The following is a 14082-nucleotide window of genomic DNA, read 5'->3' as shown; positions in this document are numbered from 1 at the left end:
GGAAAGAGAACATGACAAGTGGAAATAAAATGCCATCAGATAGCTACTGATCTACCATGGCTTAAATGACAGTGTTAAAGATGTGTTCACTTGGATTTGCTGTTTTTAACAGCTGCTGAGTAACCTGGGCTGGTTTGTCGGTGGATAACACAAAAGAAAATTACATTTAAAGAAACACATTCTGTAAAGCTATGGGAAAGACAGATAAGGGGAAAAGACCAACAGCAAGACCCCAGAGATAAGGTGTGACTGGGGAAAAGAAGCAGCCTGCATGTCTCTCCATGAGGAAAGGAGCAATCTAAATAACAGGGCAATAGCTTGACTGACTGTTTAAAACAAAACAAAAAAAAATCAACTCTTTTCTCGTAGGTGTTTTTTTGTTAAAAGAAATCAATAGTTTGCCTGAGGAATCATGAGGTGGTTTGAACCCAGTTGGCCTGTGGGTGAACTCAGGGTACTTGTGCGCAGGATCTTCTCAAAGAGCAAGAATGTGTGCGTCCACCCTCGAAGGCTTCACTCCTTCACCAGGTCAAAGCTGCAGCATACCACTGTGGCAGCCATTTCCAGCCTCTGCAAAGAACAGAAACATTATCTAACTGCTGGGGTGTTTTACAGCTGGAATTTGTTACGTGGTATTTAGTGCCCTCCATTTATGCTGGGGCTTATGGTGTTTGGGAGGGCACCTCAGGAGGATGTGCAGTGTGATGTATTCTAGCAGCAACGAGCTTCTCTGTGCTCATTCTTTTTCCTTCTCTGGGATGCCAGTTCCTTCTCTGGGATGCCAGTTCCAGAATCTCTGTTCTTTGGCATAAGCATACAGTGGAGATGGCATTGTTTTTGGAAATGAATTCAAAGATGCTCAGCCTGCTTCTGTATTTCCTTCCCTTTTTCCCTGCCCCTTTCACAGACTCTCAATATTGTGACACCGCGGGTTCGGCCAGAGGACTGCAGCATCGGCCTTTTGCCGAGGAACCATGACAAGAACCGCTGCATGGACGTGCTGCCCTTGGACCGGAGCCTGCCCTTCCTCATCTCTGTGGATGGCGAATCCAGTAACTACATCAATGCTGCGCTCATGGATGTAAGCAGCTCTGCACATCCCCCCTGTCCCCTTGTCACTGCACTGGGTTTATTCCTTCTTGGGTTACTTTTCTGGGAGAATTGAATCAAAAGCAAGAAACCTTTCCCCCCCCCCGTAGTTTCTGAGTCTGATATCTCCAAACTGGGCAAAGCCACGTGGATTTTCTCTCCTTCACAGAAATGTGTCACTTGGTAATGTGATAAATCACAGCCTGTGTCGTTCTGCCTCGGGCTGCTGCAAAACTTTTGGCTGAGAAGCTTGTGAGCGTGCAGTCTGAGGGTGCGTCTTAGAATGGCAAATGAACGAAGGGGTGGTGGGACAACTCTTCCCACTGGTTGCTGCACAGGTGGGAAGGGAAATGCTCACCAGGAGCTGCCACGTCAGCTCTTTGAAAAGAACAGTTTGTGGCATGGAGTGAGTGATTTATCTGAGCTACTGCAGTTAAGAATATGGGATCAGATGTGCAAAAAGCTTTAGGGATGAAGGACATGAGCTAAGCTGATGTGAATCTGTCTGAAGGCATTTTCCCTTGCTTTGTTTACAGACTCACAGCATGGGGCATCTATAGTGGCTGAATTATGTTGATGGTTTCTTTTTACTGTAGTACCTAAACTGCTTTTGGACAGAGGTGCCTTCGAACTGCTAATTACTGCAATTGGAGTATATGTAAATATGATCTGGGGAGAAGTGTCATCATTTTTTCCCCAGCACAGTTGAGTAGAGTCGGTCTCTGTTATCTCCTCTTTCAGGTTTTGGGTATAGTGATACTACTGCATTTAAGAGGTTAAGAAAAATGGTGATAGAATTGATTTTAGATTTTTTGTTCACAAAACTGTGATGTTTTTATTGCAAATATGCTCAAGGAAACTTTTAACTTTCTTTCTTTAAAAAATGTTTTGTGCACTGGCAGATCTGCACGTGCACAATCAGTTGTCTCATTACCTAGGGCTTGGGAATGTGTTTGCCTGTTGTAGCTCCCCTTACCTTTAAGGCTCTCATCTCCTCCCACACAAAACTCTGCTAATCACTTTTATTTTGTATGAAGAAAGAAGAAGAGCCCTTCCAGACTCATCACTTCCCAACGGCTTTCCTTTTCCTTCTCCGTACTTTGCAGGGAATCACCTGCTCACCTGTGCGCCCCAAAACATGATGCAGCCACTCTGCAGAGGGGTGCAGGACATGCACAGCACCCCTCCCACCAGGGGCCCATTGCACCCACAGCTGGTTCACAGGGAGGAGAAAAGGCAGCCCCTGCAGCCACTAGCTTAATACTTACAGCATTTCTGTATTTCTTTACTTTAAAACCAAAATCTGATTTAGGTATTTTTTTTAACCCAAATTATACCTTTTGATTCAAGTCTACTTCACAGATGTACAGCACAAAGGACGGAGCATTTGTAGGCTCATTTAAGCATTGCATGCCGTGGTTGGAAAAAGAGATAACGTTTTGAGCTGCTGCCCTTTCATCTCAAAATGCCTCACAAACATTCATTACCACAGCTCTGCAGAGGTTCAGACCACAGTTTCTCCGCTCTGTGGTTAGGGAAATTGAGGGCAGAAGGCTCTTCTGATGTGAAAGAATAGCAGCAGAAGTTGAATGCCAGCAATGCGACTCTGACCACTCCCCCATGTCCTGCCACCCGAATGTGCCACTTGGGTAGCATTATGCCACTGGGAAGCAATGGCAGATGGGGGCTAATCCCTGCTCTAGTTTCTGGAGTCCACTGCAGCAGAAAGGAGTGCCTTTGCTTCTAGCTGTTTTGTTTCCCATTATTAACATTACTGATAGTAGTAGTAGTAGTAATAGTAGAATTAGTATTATTTGCTGAGTCTCAAAATATAAATAATTGATTTGGGTAATCTCTGCTCTTGTGACACCTCCTTAATGAAATGTCTTCATTGGGTGCAAAAGAATCCCATTATGAGACATTCATTCATTGCATAGCGATAACAAGGAGAAGGATATGTGATTTGTATAATCTGGTTAAATGGCTCAGATTGCCTAGCCATAGCCTCGCGGGTGTAATATTCGTTTGAATAAAAGTTGATTGAATTTTTTTTTTTTTAAACTAATCTTATTCTTTTGTTAGAGCCACAAGCAACCTGCTGCCTTTATTGTAACCCAGCACCCTTTGCCCAACACCGTAGCAGACTTCTGGAGGCTGGTGTTTGATTATAACTGCTCCTCCGTAGTGATGCTGAATGAGATGGATGCTGCACAGGTAAGGGATTTTTCTTCATCTCAGCCACATAGCTTTATTCTTAGATCCAGGTCTTCAGGGGGTTTCTACAGCCATTTGCTTGTAACCAATAAATAAAACAAAATAAATAATGGGAACTGGAATGTAGCAGGCAATGTTTTGGGGTACTGTGGAAGAGCAAGGTTCAGGTCTACATGCTTGACTCCTTCTAAGGCAAGTAATTCTTACTGCGATTAACAGTGATTAACTATCTGTGTATGCTGCTGTTGTGGGCCTAAGTTTCCTCCCAAATCAATTCCCATTTCCTCCCAGGCATATGTACTCCATGCCTGCCTGCTCACCCGTTATTTCCAGAAGAATAAAACCCAGCAATATGCGGAAAACATTGTAAGGATCTTCTCCCTGAGCTTTCCAATGAGATTTGGTAGTAGTGAGACATGCAGCTCGCACTGCTTCTGGAGCAGCACGTTGTGCTGTGCATTTCTCATTCTTTTCTTTCAAGTGCCATGTGTTCCCTGGTTCCTTGGCTGCTGACCACAGTGCTCTTTTCAGAAGTCGAGGTGGCAGGGCAGGAGCTGCTGCACTGGATTGCAGGCACCTTGCTGATGAGTGGTAGAAGATAGCAGCTTTCAAAAAGGTGCAATCATGCAATTTGTGTGGAGGGTACGTTTGGCATTGCTAATTCACCCATTACAGCACTTGTTAAACAAGAGAAGAGCCCTTAAGTAGCCGGTGCTTCTCGGATTAATTTTTCGTTTGTCTCTTTGCTGTCTTTGAAGCCTCAGCAGCCTTGAAGGCAGTGGGATCGTTGGTCTCTTTGGCTTGCTATGCTGAGGGGAGATCCCTTCAGGTGAAAGCTGTGGGATTTCATTTCTGTTTGTGTAAGGGCTGTGCTCAGAAGTGACCCTCCTGATGACAGCAAGTCGCAGTCGTCTGTGCAGTCCTGGAGCCCACATGTGGGAGCAGATTGCATTTTTTTTTTTTTTTTTTTTTTTGCAGACTCTGTAAAGCACAGCATTTTCTGCAAACCTGGAGTTCTTTCTCACACCTCGTTCCTAGAAAGCACAAACCCATCAGCCTCAGCCTGTTACTTTTGCCGACTGTCTTTCTGCCAAAGACTTTACCTGTGGCTTTTTCCCCTAGAATGTTGCTGTTTTTATCAGGTAGATTGCAGGCACAGGAGAGGAGGAGAGGAGGTTTGGCAGCGCATTAAGTCACTTTGACAGTCATTCCAACGTGGTGTCACCTACCTTGAGTCTGCAGCCAGTGCTGGATGCACCCAGCTACCGCAGGAAGTAAGGATAGCTTTAGAGCTTTTAAAAGCTCTCAAGGCAAGGTGTGAAAGTTTGATAGCAGTTTGAAGGTGAGGTTTCTGAAGAGGAAGTGTAACTGTGCAGCAGCATTATGCTTGCGCTGTTGCTGTACAGCAGTGTTGTTGTCTAGCTGCTCATTGTTGCCTCACCCAAGTGCGAAGCATGACACAGCTGTCGGTGTACAGTTGTGTGCAGAAGATACCACATCTGTGTGGCTAGGTGGAACATCTCGCTCATCTACAGGAGTAAAGCACAAAATACAAAACCTGCTTATATAAAAACTGTGATTAAAAATAAGTATGCAGTTAATAAATGAAAATGTAGTAAATAGGGAAGCAAGCAGGGTGCAAAGTGCAAAGCAAACCATGTTTCAGAGAACACAACAGACCATTTTAAGCACCGTACAAACGTCAGTCTGAGTGATCGTTCACAGACCTGCTTTATGAACAGTGATTTTTAAAGTTAAGTTTAATCTTCCTGTTCTTCGCACTGCACCTTGAGGATGGTTCCTACAGCTCAGCTCCCATCTCCTTGCCTCTTGGGCAAATGCTTTGAGAAGAGGTCTGGAGGCTGCTTAAAAATCTGGATGAAGAGTGAAGATAACCTTCAAAGGAGAGCTTGCTTATGTGGGCTTCGTGTGCTTTTGTAATCTTGACAAAATAACAAGGGCAAAGATGCATAAAATCTCATTACTATCCCACCCAATTTCAGCCCCATATGATCAAAGGAAGAACAGGAATAGAGAGTTAATGCAGTAGTATGCTCACACTTGACATTATTACTGACAGTGATTGAACTTGAAAAGCTCGAGATCAAGTTCAAATGAGCACCTGGTGGTTGCAGAACTTCTCAAAAATTACTCTTGAAAATAGGAGGAAAAAAACCCAGAAAAATACAATCTCAGCGGAAATTCTTAATGAGATCTCATGCAAAATATTTTCTTGCCATGATCTATTTCCAGATGGATTTGAAATACTTAGATAGTAATTTGTGTGAATAGTAGGGTTTTGTATGCTGGGAATTCAGTAGTATCAGCAGAAGAAGTTCATTTTGCAGAAAAATTCCTCTTTGCTTGAATTAAGATTAATTTTGTTGGTGTGTGCCATTTCCTCGTTAACACCACACTTCTGTGATTTTATTGCATTTACCTGATCTTTTAATGTTCTTTTCTAACTCCGTTTCCATGTAGGAGCTTCATTTTTCTGCCACTTTCCTTCACCTTTACACCCTGGATTCAATGGTTTTCATACTGAAAAAGACAAAAAAAAAAAAAAAAAAAAAAAGTGAAGCTTCTAAAATACGTTTCTTTTTGTCTTCAGACTCATAATATCAAGAAGTTTCCTGAAGCTAGAGAGAGGTCTTTTCTGAGCAAATGCATTCCGTAACAGAGGATTGGTTATGGATTTTGTGCTGGCTGGCCGTCTGAAGTGAGACAAGACTGATGATATATTCCCTTGTTAATATTAAGGTGCTTTCTGGTTCTTTTCGATATTCTCACCAGCTCTGTGTGCAGTACTGGCCAGAGAAGACGTCCTGTTGCTATGGCCCAATTCAAGTAGAGTTTGTTTCAGCAGACATCGATGAAGACATCATCAACCGGATATTCCGGATCTGCAACATGGCCAGGGTAAGAGCAGTGAAATATCACATTCCTTATTTATTCTCACAAATACATTTTGGCATGGGAAGGAGGCAGAATCTAGTCTGTGGTTCTGAGATGCTGAATCACTCACCTAGTAACAAAATTCCACTGCGGAAATTTAGTAGCTACTTCCTTTAATTAACATTTAATTGCATTAGTCTATATTGGTGAAAGCCTTTTGGCTGAAAGTAGAAAATGGATGGTATGAGCTGAAAATCTGGATTCGAATGGAGTGCATTTTTCTGTATATATTTGAGAACAGTTAATCCATTAGTAGAAACAATAAAAGTATCAGCATCATAGGAAATAAGCTGGAATAGTGTCAACTGCTCCCTATCTGTCAGCTGCTCTGCAGTGTTTCTGAAGATAAATGCAATATTTACCAGCTCGATTGGGATTCCTAATTGCCACTGTTCTCCTATAAATAAGCGGCTGCCATTTCTGCAAGCAACTTTTTGTCTGTATCCCTCAGCCCCTGTATAGCTGGCATGATAGAAGCAAGGTTTGTCTGCACTCTAGACCCGTGCAATACAACTTCAGGGCTGCGGCAAGAGTTTCAGCAGAGGATTTTTCTCCCATTAATTGTTTCCCAGATTGATTAAACTCTTTTTTTTTTTTTTTTTTTTTTTTTTTTCCCCAATCAGAAGTGGAAATAGGCTCCAGAAATTGCATTTCCATACTGTCTCTGATTGTGTAGTCAGAGCCTGTGCAGCCATTCAATTATGTCATTGTGGAGTGAGCCGTGGGGTCTAACAGTGTGAGCAGCTGAATCAGTTACCTCTGCTCCACCCCACATCCCAAGCTGACTGCCACTGAGCTGGGGACAGCCTTGCAGTCCCGTGGCTGATAACACTGCATGCTGAAGCTGCCTTGTAAATGCGCAGCTCTCAGGATGGGTGCTGTAAACTCACATTTCTCACACCCACCTGCATTCAGCAGCAACGTCCACTTCTAAATCCTTATGAGGATCTTTTCTGCCTTAGTACCCAGAGATTTTTTTGAGGACTGTCTTTGCCATTACGTGCTTTGACACGATGAACCTCCACCACAAGGTACCAGGCAAGACATAGCTGATCCATTCTTTGAATTCAGTGAGACATTTTTTCTCTACTGGAAATAAAACAAGGGGTCCTTAGCATCTAGTTTCTGCCTAGCTTCGTAGCACCTGAGATCATTGTTATCACCCAAAATATGGAAAACTCCTTGTTCCCTGCTGTATCATGCATGCAGAGTGGAGAATTCTAGCACTGATACCAAATTAAGATGTATGATCAGTGCCCTCTGCTTCACCCTCTCTCTGCTTCCTGCCGCATTCCCTTTAGAATTGCAAATGCTCTTTGTTTCAGCCCCAGGATGGCTATCGCATCGTTCAGCACCTGCAGTACATTGGCTGGCCAGCATACCGGGACACCCCTCCATCCAAACGCTCACTGCTGAAGGTGGTCAGGAGGCTGGAGAAGTGGCAGGAGCAGTACGATGGGAGGGACGGCCGCACTGTGGTCCACTGCCTGTAAGTAGGGCTGGAAATCGTCTGTAACCTCATGAAATAAGTCCAGAAGGTTGATTATGTATCAGTCCAAACCTGCTGGTTTGCCAGGCTTCATCTGGGGAAAATGAAGTTAAATTACATTTGTAGCATACTTTAAGTCGAATACTGCGCTGCATTATAACTACCTGACCCAGAGTTACTGACTGTGGTGAAGAGGAGCCAAAGGCTCTGCTGCTCTCTGTTGTGAGCCCCACAGGAGTGAGAAGAAGCAGAGCAGTGCCCAGCAGTGCCATCCACTGCTTCCAGGGATGGCATTAGCCTTTCCTTTGTGCCATGGCTCTGCCAGCTCTCATGCTGCCCTGCAGAGCTGCGCTTTCACAAACCCATGAGCTTCCTGAAGTAGGCTGGTGAACGCACCCCTCTCTTGGTGTACGTGCTGATTTGTAAGCTGTGCTTTCATCCCTTGCCTGGCTTCATCTGTTGCCTCTTTTCTTCTGCACCAGGAACGGTGGGGGACGAAGTGGCACCTTCTGTGCCATCTGCAGTGTGTGTGAAATGATTCAACAGCAAAATATCATTGACGTGTTCCACATAGTGAAAACGTTACGGAATAACAAGTCCAACATGGTGGAGTCACTGGTAAGCTTGTTTCCTGCACTTTTCTCCACCCAGCATAGGCATGGGGACTTCACAATACGTCTGAGATTTTCTAGTTTAGCCCAGCATGAATCAAAACCACACATACCATAAATGCAGCAGGATTAAAGCCAGCCCTGCTTTGGCATGTGTGAGGAATCTCCCAGTCCCACTGCTTCTCTCCTTGAATAGATGTGGAGCAGCCACCCTGGCAGCAAGGTGGGTAACATCTCCTGCACCCAGAAGATTAAACCCCAAGCTTCTGTCACCTTAGCTATGGTAGCAGGTAGAATTTGTCCTCCTGTATATGCATACAGCCTGGTGCTTGTTGCTGTGATATGCCTTGAAATCATGGAGGGAGGAGAGTGCACCTCAGACCTTGCTCCCTGCAAGAGAGAGATTAAACCATCCTGAGTTCAGACATCCCAACTGATCATGCTGAATTCTTTCCTCAAAAGCCACGTGTGATGAGGCTGTGAAGCAAATAATGAATAGCCCATTGGGTAGCTGTCTCTTAGAGCATTTTTCTCTTCCACTGATTATGACGACTCTTAACAATACTTGTTTACTATCACATAGAAATGCAATTAATGTTTGCCTGGTCCTGTCAAATGTACAGGACCATTAAGACCAGTAAGAAAGAGAGAGGAGGCATTTTTTTGCAGCTTGCAGGATGAGTGTCCGAACAGTTCACCTGTATCCCAATGCCACTGACTTCTATTCTCTCTTTCAGGAACAGTATAAATTTGTATATGAGGTTGCACTGGAATACTTGAGCTCCTTTTAGCCCAGCAGAGAGAGGGGAGCCTCAGACATGGCAGACCCCGACCCTTGGCAGATGCTTCTCCCCTGTCCCACACTAGAAGGAGGTAACAAGTGTGGGAAGGAAAACCTCTCCTTCTTGGAGAAAGAGACTGAGACTGCACGGACCAGCTGGAAGGAGGAGATGATGCCTGTATTTGCTGCTGCCTGCTTTCTATTGGAGCATCTACCGCTTCTTAAATAACCTACTGTAAAAATAAGAGAAATGGGAGACAGGCTGAAGGACTGGACTTTCTAATCCCCTCTGACTTCTCTCCTCTTTAGGATCGTATTTTTGCTGTCCTTGCTGAAGAGTGGGGAAAGAATGAAACCTTTAGGAAATTCTCTTCTAAATGTCTCCTTTTTAAGTTATTATTTTGTTCTCAAATCCCAGTCTTTAATTTTTGAATTTCATGCAGCAGTCATTTGGGAAAAACGAGATAGCCATAGGGAATTTATGTAATGTTTCATTACGATTTGCCTATCTTATCTGTCTCTGTTTTATGTTCCAAATGAAAAGGCCAACACCAAAAAACACTGAATATCTTTCCGCATCTGGTTCCTTTTAGCATGAAGATGGTGGAGATGAGGAGTTAGTTGTTCATGGATTTGCATCTTGGCTTCTCCACATTTCCCCCCAGTTTCTCCCAAGGCTGTGCATGAACTGGTTACATCTATCTGGTCCATGTTAGTTTCAGTGCTGGTGAAGCAATATTAATGAGTTTCCCAGCCACTTAAACCCTGAAGTTAAATATTTGCATCAAACAAATTGCATTTGTCTTGCAACTTTGGTAACGATGTTACCATATTTTTCAAGTATTTGCTGGGGTGCAGTGTGTCTTTGAAAAACAGGGTATAAAGTAGGTATTATTGATCATATACTATGTATTATTATTTTTTAATTTATTATTTGTATTGCTGTAGAACTTAGGACCCCTAGTCCTGACAGGTCCCTGCTGAACTAGGCTAGGCACTGTGCAAATGAAGAACAAAGAAGGTTCCTGCTCAAGAGCTTTGAATCTGAAGGTAATCTTAAAATTGAGTTTGATCAGGTTTTCCTCGCTGTTCCCAAACTGTTGTACAGTCAGACATAATTGAGTGATTTATTCAGATTTCCATCCCCTGCAAATTTAAAATGGTAACCCATCCAAGCTGCAGGAAGGGTGATGGACATGCAAAGAAACCTGCTCTGGCACCTGCTAAGAAAAGGCTTCAGCCAGCACAGCAACTTTCCATCTTAAGCAAAAAGGCTTTTCTTTTGTTCTGCAGAAACCCCTGTGCAACTCTTCTTCTTTGCAACAAACATCAGAAGGGTTTTGCCATGGTTCTGGATCTTGCTTTGACTTCTTAGAAGCTAAGAAATTGTTTTTCTGAAAGAGTTTGCTTTAGGAGCTAATCACTTAGGTCTACAGGATAATCTCTGTGATTACTCTTAAAGGAAGAAAGGATTTATGACATTCAGTATTTCAATTTAGCCATTTATTTATTCTGAGAGTGCAGGGATCCGAGATAGTTCAGTGTGTAAATTAGATTCTTGGTGATGTATGTTTCTTCAAACATAGACTTGCTTAAAGCTAGACAGGTAAGGGAAGAGTTTAAGGACATTCCACTTTCTTACCATTTCATAGTATTCCACCCTCTGGTAAGTGCTCAGAAACTGCTCAGTCGTGTCAATGCCTCGCAGAGAGAGCACCAGAAGCTTAAGAAAATTTACCAATTCCATATATAAATTCAAAAGGCACCTCTGCTTCATGGTCATTCTTTGCTTGATAATTTTATCTTTGTCTTGACAATTAAATCTGATTGGAACCCTTATTGACTCAGATATAACAGTACCTACAAAAAAGTTACCATCTCTGTCAGGACCTGCAGCAGTCTAAGAAACAAGGCTCACTGTTTGGAAATGGAAATGAGCGATTTGCATAGGATGCTGAGCCACCGAGCTCTTGTTCTTTCCAAGGAGCTTTGGATTCTTGGCTTCTTCCAAGTGAATACCTTGAAGGTCTCAGGCAGTTGTGCCACAAAGTGTCAGTGGGAACCCCCTTACAGGTGCCTCTGCTGTGTGTCAGGTAGGGCCCTGCTTTCTGCAAGAAATCACTTAATCAACATTGGGTTACACTGGGGCAGCAGGTAAATGTCTGCTGTTTCACAAAATAAACTAGTTGTTTTATTTTTTTTTCTGTTGCTGCTAAGCTGCACAAACAACTCTGCTGTAGAATAAAAGGCAAAGCAAAATTATGACATTTGAGAAGGAAAGGATAATATTACTGTTTGAATTACAGGTGGTTTGCTTGGGGGCCATTTGCAAAGAAGAGGAAAGAGGGAATCCTGGTCCCAGGATAGGATTTTGCAATTGCCAAGGTGTGAAGAAGCTACCAGCAAAATGTTTGTGACTTCACTAACTCCAGAAAGCCAGAGGGAATAACTCCCTATGGATGCTATGGAAATATTAATTAGTATTTAGCATTCTGTTAATTTTAAATGGAAACTAGCATTCCCATAGGACCCTTTCAGGAGTTACTGAAAGTCTAGTTCAGGCACTGAAGTCAGTGGCCTGGGTAAAAGGAATAGAGAGGTAGAATAAATGGCAATGTAACCAAGAAATGAAGGGTAGAAGGTAGTTTCAGGCTAAGCAGTTGCGTGGAGGAGAGTGGATTACAAAGGCAGCAGTCAGCCTATGGGAGGGATGTATCCATGGAGAGAAGCAGGTGTTGGATGAGCCAGGCAGAAGAGCTCTTGCAGTGAAGTTGTTTAAGGTCCTGAGGTAGGTTTAAATGTATTTTCATGGTATGAGGCATGCTAGTACAGGGTCAGGTGCAAGCATCAGCTGGCTCGCAGTAACGCACCACATGCTTTTAGCCCTCTGCAAACGCAAAGTGATAGCATAGATTTCAGTGAATGGTCTTTAAGCTACATTTTACCTTATATTTGCAAGGAACAAGTTCAATGCAAATCATGGTGGTTCATACAGCCCAACTGTTAGCCACAACTGACTGTGTGCCAGCTCAGGTCTGTGTTTCAGCTTTCTGGTGATGTTCAGCCTACAGCCAGTGTGGAAGGGTGCAACCACTATGGGTGATGTTAGTTGTGGTCCAAACTGTTCCATCATCACACACAGGTACACTGATTTTTGGGAACCCAGCTCCGGTCTGTATTGGCTCAGGCATCTTTGCAGTGTTCTTTGCTGCACAATGCTTATATGTTGAATATGAATTAATGATAAAGGGAAAGAGAAAAGAACTTGCTGTAAATAACTTTCTTACCTTGAGGTTATTTAAACTGTGGAGAGGAACCTGTAGCAACATAGGTGATGTGCTTGAAGCAAGATTGTGGATGTTGGGTCTGTTTTCTCTGAGAAAGAGAGAAATTTTGAGATAATAAAGGAGGCTTTCTCACTCTTGAAAAGATTGACAACCAGGACAAGCTTTCCAACCTAAGTATTGCCTGCTGCAGTTGGGAAGCAATAATGTAAGGTAGAAAAGGGGAGTTCCTCAATGACTGAGTTTTAGGCTGTGTAAATATGATATTGACAGTATTTGAATAGTCCTAATGAAAACACTTGTTCCCATTCTGACATCCTTCAGGATTGGGTGAGAACTGTTTGTTGATAATATAGTCTTGGTCTGAAGTGCAATCTGAAATTCAGAAAACTAGAAATAAGAAGAGTAAGGGTACAGGGACTATGCCATACACAGGGCCTAAAACATCTTAAGTTATTAAGAGGTGTAACTGAAACAAAGAATTCCAGATCTACCTAGGCCAGATGCTGGAGAAGGAGGAACCTGAGCTGTCAGCAGGAAAGAGATAGAGAAAAATCTCTACAAGGTACAGAAGGTGACAATCTGTTGGTTTATTGGTGGTTTTTTTTTTTTTTTGGATTTTTTTTTTTTTTAATCTGTGAAAACTGCATCCTTTGCTGCCATCTTTTGTTATTTTTTCCCCCCAGGGGAAAGAATAAATTTTCTTTGTGAAGAAAAGTGTAGTTGACCTCCTGTAGATGGACTTGAGGTACTTGTTTATTAATGTGAAGGAAACAGACTGGAGTTGGTAGTACAATGTCAGTATGAAGGTAGGGACTACTGGTGGCAAGCAAGCAGATGGGAACTGGTGGTTTTATTTAGTAAATTGAAGTAACTGATGTTTTCTGATCAGGAAAGTAGGAGACATTTCAGTTCATGATTGAAATTCATTAGCAAAGCTGCCTGGAATACTGCCATGCTTAGTTAGTTTCAACTAGTTTTATTAGTGCACTGGTTGATCCCCCTTGGTTTATTTGCATTAGAGCCACTTAAGTGAGCTAGAGTTGTCCGTGTTGGTCCACAGACACCAGGTAATTAGCAGTGAAAGATTTTTCCATGCACAGAAAACCCTCCTGTCACCTTTTGCACCAAATCAAGCCACAGTTCTGCATCCCATCTCTCATCCCATTCAGCCCATGTCCACATGGTGCCCATATTTTAAGAATGCCCAGGGAACTCCCAGAAAGATGGCAGATATCATGGGCAATGTCTGTGAGCCCTGAGTGGTCTGGTCTGTGCACTCTGTAGGGCAGAGGTGGGAATCACAGGGTGTAGCTTTTGCCTAGGGAAACACATATTTGTGTGTCAGTAGTTTCCTGCCTTTTATTCTGGATCTGTAAGCTCCCTGTGAAAACATCCAGTGGCAACGCAAGACCCCACAGCAGTAGATTTAAGCATGCAGATGGTAGCGTTGTTTTTCCATGTAGTTTGCATGGGTCCTTGAGGAGTAGTTGGTGGGATTTCCCCTGGGAATCTGAGGCCAGGCACTGTGGATGTGCTGCTCTTGGTGTCCCTTGGTCGGAGGAAGGAGAGAGGCTCCCATCTGCTGCAGTTGTTCTGAAGGCAGCTGTCTGGAAGAGAAGGAGAGGATAAAGAGAAAAGCAAACAGTGGAGGAGGAT

The 14082-nt window shown here is 43.2% G+C and overlaps 1 protein-coding gene across 1 annotated transcript in view; it reads left to right on the top strand.

Annotated features, from left to right (window-relative positions):
• Positions 1-9149, top strand: part of PTPRT (protein tyrosine phosphatase receptor type T) — a 305115-nt gene extending 295966 nt beyond the window's left edge. Inside the window, exons 28-33 of the mRNA XM_042834507.1 lie at positions 908-1081; positions 3172-3303; positions 6097-6222; positions 7584-7747; positions 8230-8365; positions 9096-9149. Coding sequence (XP_042690441.1) covers positions 908-1081; positions 3172-3303; positions 6097-6222; positions 7584-7747; positions 8230-8365; positions 9096-9149 — 786 coding nt within the window. The remainder of the gene's footprint in view (positions 1-907; positions 1082-3171; positions 3304-6096; positions 6223-7583; positions 7748-8229; positions 8366-9095) is intronic.
• The last annotated feature ends 4933 nt before the right edge of the window (positions 9150-14082 follow it).

Source organism: Centrocercus urophasianus, unplaced genomic scaffold, assembly GCF_019232065.1.
Source record: "Centrocercus urophasianus isolate 14NV4802_14NV808 unplaced genomic scaffold, USGS_Curo_1.0 seq_47, whole genome shotgun sequence".
NCBI lineage: Eukaryota > Metazoa > Chordata > Aves > Galliformes > Phasianidae > Centrocercus > Centrocercus urophasianus.
The sequence above is the reverse complement of the archived record's forward strand: the minus strand, read 5'-3'. Positions and strand labels throughout refer to the sequence as shown.